We start from the raw sequence: 17,522 nt of genomic DNA, 5'->3' as shown, positions 1-17,522 counted from the left end.
AAAATATGAAGAAATTTAACATAACACCTACAATGATTAACATAATGAATTTGTATACTATGAAAATTAAAATTAAATTACTTTATGTAAAGGCTTAAATTTACTTTTGACCACTATAGTTTCACAATAATGTAATTTTAAAATTTTATTGCTTTATTGCAAATTTGGTCTTTTAGGTTTTTAAAATTTAACAATTTTGGTTCATAATCAGTTTGTCATCAATTTTTTAACAAAAATCACTAACTTAAATTTAAGTGATAACAATATTGATATGATAGATAATGTGATAGTCTAAAATATATGTTGACATGACATTGATAATCCAAACTTAGATCCCTTCTAATACATTACAACACTAGTAATGCCTAAACTTATGTTTGGTAGAAGAGAAAACATGAGGGAAAAAAAATAAAGAGAAAAGAAAACATATATAACAAAATATTTTTTTATTTGGTTGGAGAGAAAATGGAAGAAGAGGAATAAGAAAGTTGACCCATAGAAAATAAAGTTTAAATTTTTCATTCTATTTTTTATTTTGCAATTCAAATTTTAAACTTTTCTTTCCTTTCTTATTTTTCTTCCTTCCAACCATACAAACCATAAGGATGTGTAGATGGACCAATTAGGCCATCTAAGGTTCAACCATGAAACTTGTGTTTTTTAGCTAGATAAATTTGATTTGTGAATTAAATGAACTAAATTTTTTAGTTCACATTTGACTCATGAAGTTTGTAGTTAAATGGGTCGGCCCATGATCTAATAAAAAAGTTTTAAAAATTCATTTTTTAAAAAGTATACAATTGTCAAATAGTGGGAATTTTTTTCTTTTCCTTCCATGTTTTTAAGTTAAGGTAGAGATAAAAATACATAAAAATTATAAATATCATTATAAACATTCAATTAAATATTAAACATTCAACTTTCAATAAAATATCAAACACACACAAGACTGATACCTATTAAAAAATATATAAATATAATCATTCAATTAATATTAAACATTCAACAGTAAATAAAATATCAAACGTTCCCAAAACTAATACTTATCAAATAACAAAACATCAAAGTTTTAATACATCAAATGTCAAGTCTAAAGTGACTAAAGTCAAAAGTATTTTTTTTACACAAGTTAGTCTATTCAAACATTTGCCAGTAGTAAGTTATGTGCATTGTACATGACATTTAATAAGTGTTTTTTTCTTCAAAAATGTCTTTGCCTTCCTCCTTCAAATATAAGACAATTTTGATTATAAAAAAAAGTTATAGAAAACTCAATCAAGATGTCATATTAGTAAACCTATAAGCTAAATGAATACCATCAACCAAATGAATATCATCGTGAGCAACAAAAAAATATTGAACCAACCTTGTTTTAACAAACCCATAAGCCAAATGAATAGTTATGGGTGTCAGAAACTAAATGAAATGATCCCAACCAAGCCATCAATGATTCAACACATAAAATCATCTAAATCAACTTCATACCAACAATAATAACATTAAATTTAGATATATTTTAAAAATAAAGAAAAGTGTGTATAGTTTTCTTAAACCTTAGGAGATCAATATTTGTGTAAGTTAAGAAAAAAGAGAAAAAAATGTGAGTAATTTTTGTAAGAATATAATTTCTTCTACAATTTTTTTATGACAGAAACTACGTACTAACATATATATTTTTTGTGATAAGGTACTAATACGTTTAATAGTGTTAGTTATTAGGATTTGGAATAAAAATAAAATAGATATGTTTATAGAATGAAAATAATTTGAGGGAGTAGAGACTACAAATATATTTTTTGAAATTCAAGTAATTAAACAGTTTTTTTTCAAAGCAAATTTATCTCAATTCTTAAAACTAAAAACATAATTCACTTATGTAATACATGAATATTTCTATAAAAATTGAATTATACGCCACGGCATGTTTAGTACATAAAGTATTCTCTGATGCTCGATTGCCATAAAAATAGTAACGTGTAGGATTGCATAGTCTCCTTTGGGCTGATGCTATCCATCCTGATACACTTTTATTTATTGTCTATTTTTCCCCTGTGAGTGTAACTAAGAAAAAGTACATCAATTAGGTATGACAATAATAAGGGTGAATAAATTTTGAATTTATACGCTGCAGCATGTATAGTACCACGTACATCAGTTAGGTGTAATGTTATCAGACTAGACTCGGAATGATTATTAACTTGGTTATGAATATTTTATTATTAGATTAATGATTGATCCAATAAATCATTAATTGATCTATATTATTCAGTTTATATTAAAAAAATCTAAATAGTTTTATAATTGGTAAACTTATACACTTAAAATTTAAAGTTTAATAAAATTTAATATATTTAAAAATATAATTATAAATTTGTTTAAAATTTTGAACATATAACATTTTTTCAAAATTTAGTATAAATAACCTTAAATTAATATTTAAAAAATATATAATTATTGTACAATGTGTGAATCACAAACTGGCTGGGTAGGAGACTATGCTTCAACCTTATTAAGTTATTATTATATATTATTTGATGCTATCCATCCATTGATGCAATTTGATTTTTTTTTTCTGTAATAATAAGTGTAAGTGTGTAACCAAGAAAAAGTACATCAATTGGGTATGATAATAATAAGGGTAAATAAAATTTGAATTTATATGGTGCAGCATGGATAGTACCACGTACATCAGTTAGGTGTGATAATAACGAAGGTATAATAATGAGGGTGAAGCGGGAGTAGCTTTTATACTTATTGTTCCAACTGCATCAATTAAAGTGGCTTATCTATAAAGATATTTCAGCAGCTAGGCTTATAGCTCAATGTGAACAGAATAACAGATGGCTTCGGGCTCCAGCATAGTGTATTTGGATTGAAATTAATAATGTTATATATATATATATATATATATATATATATATATATATATATATAAATTCAATGAATAAAAATAAAATAAAAACAAAAATAAAAATTCTAATATTATAATAAATTATTTTTGTCTTAAAAGTATTTTTATGTCTAATTTTCAAACATGTAGTTGTTAAAGTCAGCAAACATAAATAAACCATCCGTTCATATTCACATGTGAGTATTGCATGAGGTGCTGCCTTATTATGCATTCTTATCTGGCTATCAATTTGGACTTAAATAAACTTTAATTTGTTTGGTGGAGTAGGGTAGACTAGAAAGAAATAAGATATGTAAAAATAAAAAAAGATGAGTAAATATACTATTTAATTATTAATTTGATGCTTAAATTTTTAAAATATTGAATTTGATTGTTGTTGATCGATTGACAAATGTACCAATTTTATCACAAGTAATAAAGTACGTGGAAGTCCGAGTGTCAAATCCACAGAGATTTTGGTGTGCTTAAGTGATGCAAATTCAATTATTAAGTAATAAAAAGAAATAAAATAATAGATAAAGATTTAGAAGAAGAGATAAATATTTAAAGATAAAAATTAAAGATAGAAAAGATAAAATATTTAAATTAAGAGATGATAAAGATAAAAGAAAATAGAAGATAAAGACAGATAAAATGAAGATAGAGAAAGATAAATCATTGATAATGTGTTGGGCCCTAATAGGCCAAAACTACTTATGATATAATAATGTAACTAATTTTCTCTATTTTATGAAATCCATGTTTCCATATGGATCTCCTGAATTATTCTATCTTTGATTTCCCACACGAAGTACCTAGTTTATTTATAATTTTTCCCAAATTTCTTTGATGAGATAGGATAACCAACTACATTAAGATAAGAGATGCAAAATTATGTGGGCAAAATAAATATATATGAGTGATCAGACTATAATAATAAATAAGCATAGAGAAGAATAATGGAAACAAAATAACATTAATTAGATATTTAGACAAAGGATTATATCACAAACATTTTGGCCTCTGGGTACCCAACAAAGAAGGGGTTTAGCCTCTTATGATCATGAGAGATTTTACACTTCAGGGATTAATGAAAGAAGATGATAGATGACTAATAATCAGAAAATGAGAATGATTAACGAAATAGGATTTTCCCTAAGGGATAAACCTAATATGTGGGTTATGAGACTTCATCTTCCTCCTCCTTGGCTTGACTCCCTCTGCATAGCTACTGGAATGGACTTGTACTTGATGTAAAAAATCTTCTTTATTGATATCTTGTAGATCTTTTTATTATTTTAATCCTTCATTTTCATATCTACAAGTCATAGATAAGAAAAATATCAATTCATATCATTTAAGCTAAAGATAACACTGTTAAATAAATATTTTTAAAGATATTTTCAATATATTTTTATTATCAAATTAGCTTATACTTCGGAGTTATCAATTCTTAAGTTCTTTAAAATGAATCATATATTTAAAATGAATGAATTTGGCCTCTAAATTTTTTTATTATCAAATTTGTCCTCAAGTTCTTAAAAATTTGATAATCAAATTGATTCATTTTTTAGGGTTTGAATATCAAATTGATTCACTTTTAATAATTTGAGGACTTAATTGAACTTTCAAAAATTTGTAGAATAAATTGATTTATTTTTAAAAATTTGGGGACTAAATTGAACCATTTAAAATAATTTGGAGATCGAATCAATAATTAAGCCTAAAAATATATGAAAAATATATTTGATTGAAAAAAATAAAAAAATGAAAAGAAAGATAAAAAGATAAATATAAGTAAATAATAAATAATATTGTTCATAGTAATACTATTTCATAGTGATACTATTTGATACAAACATAATTATAAGGTGAGTTTAAAATCTTAACATGTAACGTCTTCTCATAAAATAAAATATTGTTATATATATATATATATATATATATATATATATATATATATATATATTAAGTTTATAAATCTACTTTCATTTATACTGGGATAAAGAAGATTAGGTTTAAATAATTTTCTGTTTGTTTTTGTTTTTATTTTAAATTATTTTATATCGTTATAGCTTTTATAAAATAATAATTTTTTAATATAAGTTTTTCTTATATTTTTTTTATATTTCAGTCTTTATTATTTAGGTAACAGACTTATTTTCCAATCTGTGTTAACAATGACATCACATAGTTAGAAAATTCTGATGTGAAAAATCAAAATGAAATAACTTTTTTAATGGAGATCAAAATAAAAAAAAAGGAGAAAGCTAAGTAAAAATGACCATATATTATAAAAATAAAAAAAAATTATTTAAGTAAAAAAATATTAATATGGGATAAAGATAAGATAGAGATACGATTTGAAAATAAAGAACTAAGGGTAAATTGTGTTTTATGTACTTAAGGCAAAATTGGTCTCAGCTCAGTTCCTATGTTATAAAAATGACGGGTTTTATTCTCGCATTTATCCTATAATTGATGAATTCCCTCTCCCCCCCTTCCCTCTTTTTTCATTATAAAACTCAAGGTATTTTTGTGTGGAAAAAATTCACTTTATAGAACATATATACAAGTACCAAAGTAATCGTTTTTTTTATATAAAAAAATAGAGCCTGATTAACATCATTTTTAACCAGAAATTATAAGACCTAAAAAAATGTATTTTATCCAAAAAAAAGTATTGTACGAAAACACTACCATTGATATAATATTGTATTGTGTAATATCATAATTATTGTATTGCTGTAAAAATTGAATTATACTCATTATTGCATTAATTAATTCTTTAAGCAAAACATCAATAGTAAATGCAAAGATTGCTATATATACGCTGTGATAGAAGAAACAAAACATCCACACGTGCTATAGCGACCACTTAACAAAAATCCGCTGATTAAAAAAACAAATTTCACACGTGACACTAGTGGAAAGTGTGGATTCTACATCGGTGGAAATCCACATTCAAAGACGGTGCATAGATGATGTAGAATATACCGTCGTTGATAGGCTAACGTTTCAACAACGTTCGTCAACTGCCCGATGTAGAAAACCATAATATTTTAAATCGGTGTCAGCATAATGACCGATGTTGAAAGCTTCAGATCGAAATCGGTGGTGCTTTCAGGCATAACGTTGAACACGTTCATTCAACATCGTTTGTTAAGATGTGCCCGATGTTGAAATCGCGCTTTCTACATCGGTGGAAATCCAAGAACGTCTTTGTAAGTTAGTATTTCAACATCGGTGTTGACGTCAGTAGCTACACGAAATTAGTAGTTCTTTTGCGAAATTTTTTAAACCATATTCAAAGACGGTCGTTAAAAGCTATTCAAATAAACGTCGTTGTCCTACTTCTACTCATTATTAAAAGCAATTCTCTTAACAAACGTTGTAAAATTTAGAAAAATTTCAAAAATGTCACTGCGTCTCCATCTACGACGTTTCCTTTATGACCGTTGTAAACGGTGCGTCTTAAAAAACCTATATTTTAGTAGTGACATCACATTTTGTCTTTCTTCTCTGAATTTTGTTTTCTTTTTCCAGGAGTCTTCTGAAAAAAATATATTTCATGCATACGGTAGGTGCTAATTAATACTAAAAAGAAAAAGAGAAAAAAAATATGGGTATGATAACCACTCATTATAAGTATATTTTGGGATTAAATTATATAGGAATTTATAATTTTTCTCTTCTAATTCTTTGTTTTTGAGTAAATAATAGTTAAATTAACATCATTTAATTTTTTGTGCAGAGAATATTAAAAGTAACGAATTTATAATGCTTTTTAAGTAAAATAAAAACAAAAAAGTAAGATAATTAAAGAAAACAAGACTAATTAAGAAAAACAGAATAATTAAGAAAAATATGACTAATTAAGAAAAATAAACTAATTCAGCACAGAAAAGGCGGACTTAGCGTGAGAAGCCCATTTAATACTAACCCAATATGCACTTGTAAAAGAAAAGAAGAAAGAAGAAAAAAACACACAAAATTTTTAAAAGAATACAATTTCTTATATATAGAAGACAAAAGTTTAAAGAAGGATAAGGAAGCATTGGGGTCATTTATTTCCTCCATTCCCTTTCTTATCTTCCTTTTACTAAATTTCCCCTCTTGTAATTGTAAAGCCTCCATGACAATGAGAGGTGTTAAACCCACTTTGTTGAAAACTTGACAATGAACTTATAATTTTTCTTTCTATCTATTTATGAATATTATCATTGCATTATCTTTTCTTGTACTTAATATTATTGCTTATGACTTAATCACTCATTTGCATGATAAGTTTTAGAGGTAGTGTTGAAAAACATTATTTTCTAATAAAACTAGAAAATAGTATCTAAATAAAGTCATCGCTAGAGATAAGTTGATATTTGTTTAACCTGTTATAGATTTTTATTCTTAATGTAATTTACTATTTTAGCTCTGCAAAGGGAGTTGAGAGAAAAATAGATAAATTAAACTCTTTCATTTGAGTACCAAAGTTAGAGTATATCAGTATAAACATGTGTAAATTAAAATAATTATAAATAGAAAAAAAAATCATTAACATTACATTAAGGAATAGTTCTAATATGATAAATTTTTAACATTTTCATCTTTTGAATTTAACTTCTATACTAATTGGTTTTTCTTTTCCTTTCTGTTTTTAATTAATTAATTTAAATTCTTATTTAATTTTTTCTTTTGTTTGATTTAATTTTCTATTAATTTAAATTATTTTTTTCTCATAATATTTTTAAATCAATTTTCTTTAACTTTAGACGAATTTGTTCATCAACAAGGTATAATAAAGGGAGATATAAAAATGATGGATGTTGATAAGGTATTTTTTTAAAGGACCTTGATAAGATATTTAATATACTATTAAAGTTTGCTTTTAAAAAAATACTATCAAAGTGTTTATAAATTTGCTCTCTAACGCAAATAAATGGGTGATCATGATATTTTCTCTCCTATATTTGTCTTAATTATTTTAACAAACACCTGATGAATCCGTGTATACTAAGTTGCATGAACATGCCTACGGTAAAGAGTATAGGATGGGTACGGAAAACAAGATTGTTAAAAAATCTAGGATATGGTTACATTAATATAAATCTTACTATGCTTTTTCTATAATAATTATGGTATAAGAAAACAAATTATCTCAAAATATTTATTATTTTAACTTTTTAGTGTAACATTAATTATTTTTTTACTTATATCTTTTATAATATTAATTATATGAGTAACAAAAATTAAAAATAAATTAACAATGATAGGATTAATTTTGAAAAATTGGTATTCTCTTTTATCCATTTATTTTTTTTTCTTAATATGTATAAAACAACCTCAGATAGTTATAATAAGACAAAAAAAAAAGTAAAAAATACTTATAAAAAAGAATCTAATATAAACACAACTCAATTTTATAAGTGATAAAAAAATACAAATAAACGTATTTTCCATCAAAAAGAAATATTTGTGTATGTATAAAACCTAAATATTTATCTCTTTTTTTCACATCGAAAAAATATTTATATCTCTCTTGAAGTTGAGCCTATTTCTTTTCATAATATGGATATAAATAAAAAAAAAGAATTATGCGCACTCATCTAATCATAATTAATTATGTATGATAAATTTATTATGTATGATAAATTTTTTGAATGATAATGTAAAAAAAAATTAAAGTTTGAATACATAGACATCAAACTTTAAAAAAGAATGTATTTCAATTTCTCTCACAATAAGAAAACTTGGATACGAGCTAAATATTTACGTTGATAAAAAGTATCTATTTTTAAAAATATACCCGATACAGGTACCTAGTACGACATAATTCTAGTAGTAGCCATGTGTTTATAGTACGTTTGTGTATATAAACACCACCACACTCTTTGCGCTCAGTCATATGCATGTTACTTGTCATTCCCAGAGGACAATTTATAATGTCTACTATTTCTGGTATGCCGCTTTTCTTTCTTTGTTGCTTGTATCTAATAATAGTAATATGTGAAGCCAGCTTCGGACCAAGTTATGAATACTCCAAATACTGTAATAACAGTAATGGAAACTACACAGCCAATAGCATCTACCAAACCAACCTCAATACCCTCTTATCCACCCTCACTTCCCACACAGAAATCGACTATGGTTTCTACAATTTCTCGCATGGCCAAAACTCAGACAAAGTATACGCAATAGGGTTATGCAGAGGAGATGTTAAGCCAGACGAATGTCGCAGCTGCCTCAACAATTCTAGAGTGAGTCTCACACGGTTGTGTCCAAAGCAGTTAGAGGCAATCAATTGGGAAGAGAAGTGCATGTTGCGCTACTCCAACCGCGCAATTTTTCACACCATGGATGCTTCTTTTTCGTATCATATGAACAACGTAAACAATGCAACGGATGCGGAAGAGTTCAATAAAGTGTTGGGTGAGTTACTTAGAAATCTGAGTGACAAAGCTGCATCAGGTGACTCTCGTCGCAAGTATGCCGCGGATACTGCAGTCTTTGCGAATCTCCAAACCATATACGGTCTTGTGCAGTGTACGCCTGATTTGTCAAGGCAAGACTGCGGTAAATGCTTGCATTGGAGTTTGGCAGATTTCGGAAATGTTTTCAAAAACAAAGTTGGTGCTGTAGTGCTTAGACCAAGTTGTAATGTTAGATATGAAATCTACCCCTTCTACGATGAACCTACACCATCAGCATCGGTACCACTTTCCCTAAAAGGTACTTTTCATTGTACTACTTGCTTGCAAATTTGGTGGAATTGTTTTAATTACTAATTCTTTAAAATATGATTTTAAATTTGGATCGCAGTCACGGTTATGATGACTAGACTGATGTGATCGCAGTGGTCTGATATTTAAAACAATTGATATATATGTTGGAAGAAGAAGGTTTTATTTCATTTGCCACACAAAATACAAGAATATGATCCCTTATTTATACTAGAATAGAATAGAGTGACTACTCACATAATTGTTTATTCAAGAATACTGAATGCTCACATAATTGTTTATTCAAGACTTTGTAACTTACAATTTTACAACTTTCATCTTTCACAATTTAAGACTCATAAAACTTGTTATTATTATTTTTCTAATTAATATCTAACATCCTCCTTTAATTGGAAAAATTCTTCTGCACACCAAGTCTTGCTCGCAATCTTCGAAAATCTTCAAATTTGAGAGGCTTGGTGAAAATATTTGTAACTTGATCTTGAGTTTTCACATGAGTCAATTCTACTTCTTTCTTGGTAATGCACTCTCTAATGAAATGATACATTGTATCTATATGCTTACTTCGTTCATGGAACACCGGATTCTTGGCAAGCTCTTGTGCAGATCTATTATCAACATAGATCTTTGTGCTTTCCTTTTACAACAACTGAAGTTTCTCCAACAATCTTCTTAGCCAAATGGCATGGCATGTGCAAGAAGTTGCAGCTACATACTCGGCTTCACAAGTAGAAAGTGTCACAATGCCTTGCTTCTTAGAACTCCATGTAAAAACACAATCACCCATAAAAAATACAAATCCGGTAGTATTTTTTCTATCATCAACATCTCCGGAAAAATCACTATCACAAAATCCCACAAGCTTATAGTTATTGGAGGGAGAATAAAACAATCCAAAATCAATTGTACCCTTCAAGTAACGAAGAATTCTTTTTGTGGCTTTTAGATGAGGAGAGGTAGGAGCCTCCGTAAAGCGACACACAACTCCCACCGCATATAGAATATCGGGCCTTGTATTGGTTAGATACCTTAAACTTCCCACAAGACTCTTGAAGACCGTGGAGTCTACCTTCTCTCCTTCATCAAACTTTGATAACTTCAAGCCACCTTCCATAGGTGTGTTCACGGGATTGCAATCAAGCATATTAAATTTCTTCAACACTTCTTTTGTGTAGCTTTCTTGTGAGACAAAGATACCATTCTCCGTTTGCTTCACTTCCATTCCTAAGTAATATGACATGAGTCCCATATCTGTCATATCAAATTCACGAGACATGGACTCCTTTAAGTCTTCAAACAAATTTGGGTTATTGCCGGTAAAGATAAGGTCATCCACATAAAGACAAATAAATAAGACATCACCATTATTAAAAGCTTTAACATAAAGAGCATACTCATTTTGACAACGAACAAACCCATTGTCTTGGAAGTACTTGTCAATGCGAGTATTCCATGCCCTCGGTGCTTGCTTTTGACCATACAACGTCTTGTTCAATTTCAAGACTTTTCCTTCTTGACCTTCGATGACAAAACCCATTAGTTGTTCAACATAGACATCTTCTTCAAGATAGCCATTTAGAAATGCTGATTTTACATCAAGCTGAAAAATTCTCTACTTCATTTGAGCTGCCAAGGAAATAAGAAGACGAATGGTCTCCATGCGGGCAACTGGTGCAAACACTTCATCATAATCAACTCCATATTGTTGCTTGTAGCCTTTAGCTACAAGTCTTGCTTTGTGTCTCTCAACCTCTCCTTTTGCATTCTTCTTGATTTTGAACACCCATTTGACTCCAATTGCTTCATGACCTTTGGGAAGGCTTGATAACTCCCAAGTGTTGTTCTTCTCAATGGCTTTGATTTCTTCTTCCATTGCTTGTCTCCACCTTTTGTCTTTCATTGCTTCATCAAAGTTTAAGGGTTCACTTTCAACAAAAAGATAAAACAAATCATTTATAACTTCAGTTTCATCATATAATTCTTGAATATTTCTCATTCTTCTTGGCCTTTCACTTGAACTCCCTTCGGAAGATGATGAGGCCTCATTGGTTGAAGGAGTTGGTGAAAGAGCTGGAGTTGAATCATTTGGAGTCAAGGCTTCTTCATCTATTTCTTCAAAGTACGGGGAAAAATCATAAGTGTCTTCTTTCTCCTCCCAATTCCATGTGCCTTCTTCATAGAACTCGACATCTCAGCTCACAATTGTCTTTCCATTGTTTGGATTGTACAATTTGTAGCCTTTTGATCTTGCATCATAGCCAATGAACACATGTTTCTCACTCCGATCATCAAGCTTGAATCTTCCTTGGTCGGGTACATGAGCATATGCAATGCTCCCAAATACTCTCAAGTGATCAACTCTTGGCTTCACTCCACTCCATGCTTCTTGTGGTCTTTGATCTTTGACATTCTTTGTTGGGGAGCGATTGGACAAATAAATGGCACATGCAACAGCTTCAGCCCAAAATTCCTTTGGCATATTTTTAGCCTTCAACATACATCTAGTCATATTAAGAATAGTTCTATTTTTTCTCTCCGCTACCCCATTTTGTTGTGGAGATCTAGGAACCGTTAGAGGGCGACGAATCCCATATTTTTCACAAAATTCATTAAATTCTTTTGATGTGAATTCGCCACCTCTATCGGATCTTAGAGCTTTGATTACATAACCACTCTCCTTTTTCACAAGAGCTTTATAATTTTTAAAAGCTACAAATGCCTCAGATTTTTGCTTTAGAAAATAAACCCAAGTCTTTCTATTATAATCATCAATAAAAAGCAAGAAATATTTATTGTTACCACATGAAGGAGGATTGATTAGGCCACACACATTGGTGTAAACAAGTTGGAGAGGCTCCTTTGCTCTTGAATTAGCTTTTTTTGGAAAACTCCTTCTTGCATGCTTTCCAAGGAGACATGCTTCACACAATTGATTATGATGGTTGATGTGAGGCATCCCTTTCACCATCTTCTCCTCTCCTAAGGATTTTAGTGCTCCAAAATTCAAGTGCCCAAATCTCATATACCAACACCATGATTCATCTTTTATGCTAGCCTTCAAACATTTTGCTTCATTGGTTTTAATGTTCAAAGTGAACATTCTATTTCTTGACATAAACACCTTGGCAATCAAATTAGAATTTTGATCTCGAAGCCATAAACAACAATCTTTCATATGAATTTCATACCCCTTTTCAACAAGTTGTCCCAAACTCAAAATATTGCTTTTTAGTTTAGGAACATAGTAAACATCCGTGATTAATTTGTGAGCACCATCTTTTAAAGAAATTAAAATGGTACCTTTTCCTTGGATTTGCACCTTGGAAGAATCTCCAAAAGAAACATTTCCTTTCACTTTCTTATCAAGTTCCACAAATTTCTCTTTGCATCCACACATGTGATTGCTTGCTCCATTGTCAAGATACCATAAGCATTTGTCTTCCTTCTCACCATTATTAAGTGATAGTAGTAGTGTTGGCTCTTCAACTTCTTTATCTTCTTTATCATCAACAAGATTGACCTTCTCTTCAACATTTGTTCTACACTCCCAAGAGTAATGGCCATATTTATGACAATTAAAACATTCAACATTTGATTTATCATACCTCCTTTCATATGCTTTTTCATAATTATTTCTACCTCTTCCTCTTCCTCTTCCACGACTTCTAGTGGATTGATGGCTCCTTCATTCATCATTGTCAAAATTGTCACGATCTCCTCTTCCTCCTCTTCCTTGGCCATGACCACGTCCACGATCACGTCCTCTTTCACGTCCACATGCTTTTTGACTACTTTCTCCTCCATTTTCTTTCAAAGAAGCTTTGGCTTTGAGGACTTGCTCCAATGGCTCATCATGTCTTCTATTGAACCTTTCTTCATAGGCTTGAAGAGAACCCATCAATTGGTCTACGGTCATTGAGTCTAAATCCTTAGACTCTTCAATAGCACAAACCACATAATCAAATTTAGCGATTAAAGGAGCGAAGGATCTTTTCTACCACATGAACATCTTCCATATTTTCTCCATAACGCTTCATTTGGTTCACAATAACCAACACCTTGTTGCCAAAATCTGAGATAGATTCAGATTCCTTCATATGCAATGATTCAAACTCTCTACGTAGAGTTTGTAGACACACCTTTTTTACCTTATCGACGACACCTTCAAGGGAGGTTTTCAAAATCTCCCATGCTTCTTTGGATGTGGTTACATTTGACACCAACTCGAACATTGCTTCATCCAAACCTTGATGAATGAAAGTAAGTGCTTGTTGATCCTTCTTCTTCGACTTCAACAAAGTCTCCTTCTCATTTGGTGACAAAATAGCCTCATTTTGAGGTTGGGTATAACCTTTCTCTACAATCTCCCATGCATCTTGAGAACCTAACAAGGCTTTCATGCGATGACACCAATTATCATAATTCACTTTGATAAGACGAGGGAATTGAAACATACTCAAGCCATTGCTTGTCATCTCTCAACTCACAAAGTGTTTCTCTCTCAACACTCTAGAACTCAAGCTCTTATGTCACTTTGTTGGAAGAAGAAGAATATTTTATTTCATATGCCACACAAAATACAAGAGTATGATCCCCTATTTATACTAGAATAGAGTGACTACTCACATAATTGCTTATTCAAGAATACTGAATGCTCACATAATTGCTTATTCAAGACTTTGTAACTTACAACTTTACAACTTTCATCTTCCACAATTTAAGGCTCATAAAACTTGTTATTGTTATTTTTCTAATTAATATCTAACAATATATATATCATTTGCCCTTTTCCTAAAACAATTTGGGAATATTATAGAAAAAGTGTGTCCTGCCTTCATATGGTTCCCTATTCCCATCCCTTGATGAGAATATTTTACTCGAAAACTTGATTAAAAAACATTTAAGAATGTTAGTTTTATGACCATATATGCGAATTTAGATTCCTAATATGAGAAATCCATAAACTTCGAAGAATCTCCTATGAGAGATGGAATATTTTCTTCTTTGTTGGGTTTATTTTTTCCTTATATATTCTTATGATGGTCTGTTTTTCCCCAATAATTAGTTATTAGAACTGTTGATATTTTATCATCCTTAATCTTTGAAATGTCTCATTGAGCAGAAGATTCTGGTTTTTGCAGAAAAGGGCAACTCACTGCGAACTACAATCGCCATAGTTGTGCCTACCGTTCTCGTTGTTGTTGCTTTGCTCATTTTCATTAGCATATATTTTAGGAGGAGGAAATTAGCAAGGAAAAATCTTCTCGCTGGTAGGTCTAAGTATTATTTGATTCATCAATACTTTCTATTTTCAACCAAGTCCTATTGTCAAAATGAATTTCGAAGAGATAGGCACAAAAATCTTTCTAAAGGGACATGCCATCTATCATGAGAAATCAATGACCATTTTGTTCTGATTTCAGAAGTTATATCTCCTGATGTTCTGTCTATTTTGACGACACTAACTATAATATATAATGTGCTTGAATAATGAATCACATTTGAAGATGAAGACGATGATGAAATTGAATTGGCTGAATCATTGCAATTCAACTTCGACACAATAAAAGTTGCAACAAATAACTTCTCTGACTCTAATAAACTCGGAGAAGGCGGGTTTGGAGCTGTTTACCAGGTAAGATAACATTGTTTCATTCATTTACACACACACATATATATATATATATATATATATACCTAACAGTAATATATTTTCAGGGCAGGCTCTCTAATGGACAAGTGATTGCTGTCAAAAGGTTGTCAAGCGATTCTGGCCAAGGTGGCGTGGAATTTAAGAATGAAGTCCTTTTACTGGCCAAGCTTCAGCACCGAAATTTAGTTAGGCTACTTGGTTTTAGTTTGGAAGGGAAAGAAAAGCTACTTGTTTATGAATATGTTCCAAATAAAAGCCTTGATTACTTCATATTTGGTAAATATTACCATGATTAGTCTATTGTTGTATTACTTCAGTTTTAGTTCATGAAAAAAACAGCCAACTACACTAACATAACTCTAAAACTCATATGGCTTTGACGCACATACAGATCCAACAAAGAAAGCACGACTGGATTGGGATAGACGATACAAAATCATTCAAGGTATTGCTCGAGGTCTTCTTTATCTTCACGAGGATTCACGATTGCGCATTATACATCGTGATCTCAAAGCAAGCAATGTTCTCTTAGATGAAGAGATGATTCCTAAAATATCAGATTTTGGTATGGCAAGACTGATTGTTGCAGGTCAAACACAAGAAAATACAAGTAGAGTTGTTGGAACCTAGTAAGTATTATAACATGCTAGAGCTTCCTAATTGCCATGAGAGCTTAATTTGAATCAAGTATCAATTTTTTTTACATTATTACTTAGTCAAGTATTCATAATTTACTCAAAGAGTTTAACGTTTGATTAATAGTTAAGATCATTTAAAAATATTTGACGTTTGAGTGATAGCATATATTACTTTTACACTAGTATGAAATTAAAATTAGAACATTAATATCAATGGATGTATGTAAAATGGAAATAGTGAAAAATTACTACGGTAAAGAATCATCACAACATGCTTTACTAATTAAGCCTGTCCATATTGGCATGTAGTGGATATATGGCACCAGAATATATAATGCATGGACAATTTTCAATAAAATCAGATGTCTTCAGTTTTGGTGTACTAGTTCTTGAGATTGTAAGTGGCCAAAAAAACCATGGTATTCGTCATGGGAAGAATGTGGAAGATCTACTAAACTTTGTAAGTCTTCCTTTATTGAATACTATTTTTCCCTTCCAATTAAATGTATGAATTAAAAGATTGTGGGCTCCTAAATATTAAAATGAGAAAATGGAATTTGGTGATCTACTAATATCTGGTTAATTATTTGCAATTGAGCAAATTCTTGCAGGCATGGAGAAGCTGGCAAGAGGGGACAGTTACAAATATTATAGATCCAATATTAAACAATAGTTCACAGAATGAAATGATAAGATGCACCCACATTGGTTTACTCTGTGTTCAAGAAAATCTAGCCAACAGACCAACCATGGCTAACGTTGCACTCATGCTAAATAGTTGTTCTATCACTCTCCCAGTGCCTACAAAACCTGCTTTTTTTATGGATAGTGCAACTACAAGCCTTCCAAACATGTCATGGGAAGTTAATTCAGGGACAACACGATCGAATCAGTCCACAACCAAATCAGCTCACGACTCAGTAAGTGAAACTTCAATTTCTGAGCTATACCCTCGTTAGATTCTGGTCATAGTTAGGGGTGATATATGCATTTGTCGTCAATGTTATTAATACATGTTTTGGAACTTGTAATTTATTTGTGCAAAGTATGGTTACTTAAATAGACCATAGAACTTAATTGTTTCAGTCAACTAAGACAGAAACATGAAATATAAATGAATGGTGTATTGGTCTTAAAGTGTATGGTTTGGTTATTATGCTATCCGTGCTGCTTGGTGTTGCTTCCACAGCTACAACGAAAAGCACCTTCAATGGAAATAAATATTGCTTTTAATGGCAATTAAAATGGCCATAAAATGTTTTACTAGCAATTATATATTGGTTGGCGTGGACGTGGGTGGTGGATCTTCGTCACACTCTCAGAGAAGGGAAGGGAGTGTTGATTTCATCTCTAAGCTTGGTCCTAATTCGGGGGTGCAGCTTCAGCTGGTTGCAAGTGTTCCGCAAGGTCTCAAATCTATGCTCCAAGCAGATGCTCATGGAACTAGTTTCCTAAGACTGTAATTCTGTTTTTTCTTTTCTTGTTTTTCCTCCACTTACCAAAAAAAGATGTTTGGTTGGCGTATGCAGTTTTACAATGGCTAGTAAAAGTAATTTGGTTAAATTATTCTTTTAGTCTGCATAAATTTTATCTTTTAGTTTCATCTT

At 30.4% G+C, this 17,522-nt stretch overlaps 1 protein-coding gene across 1 annotated transcript; it reads left to right on the top strand.

Annotated features, from left to right (window-relative positions):
* The first annotated feature begins 8,789 nt into the window (after nt 1-8,789).
* Nucleotides 8,790-17,522, top strand: LOC114408333 (putative receptor-like protein kinase At4g00960). Its single transcript, XM_028371357.1, has 7 exons — nt 8,790-9,613; nt 14,766-14,894; nt 15,132-15,259; nt 15,343-15,553; nt 15,669-15,906; nt 16,225-16,375; nt 16,527-17,522. The coding sequence occupies exons 1-7, from the start codon at nt 8,794-8,796 to the stop codon at nt 16,872-16,874; spliced, it is 2,025 nt and encodes a 674-aa protein (XP_028227158.1). The 5' UTR covers nt 8,790-8,793; the 3' UTR covers nt 16,875-17,522.

The sequence above is a fragment of the Glycine soja genome, chromosome 1 (genome assembly GCF_004193775.1).
Source record: "Glycine soja cultivar W05 chromosome 1, ASM419377v2, whole genome shotgun sequence".
In the NCBI taxonomy this organism is placed as follows: Eukaryota; Viridiplantae; Streptophyta; class Magnoliopsida; order Fabales; family Fabaceae; genus Glycine; species Glycine soja.
The sequence above is the reverse complement of the archived record's forward strand: the minus strand, read 5'-3'. Positions and strand labels throughout refer to the sequence as shown.

Coding starts and splice junctions, on each gene's coding strand:
- LOC114408333 (XM_028371357.1), top strand. CDS start 8,794: ATGTTACTTGTCATTCCCAGAGGACAATTTATAATGTCTACTATTTCT. Junction 15,554..15,668: donor CCTTGATTACTTCATATTTG/GTAAATATTACC, acceptor ACGCACATACAG/ATCCAACAAAGAAAGCACGA. Junction 16,376..16,526: donor TGGAAGATCTACTAAACTTT/GTAAGTCTTCCT, acceptor AAATTCTTGCAG/GCATGGAGAAGCTGGCAAGA.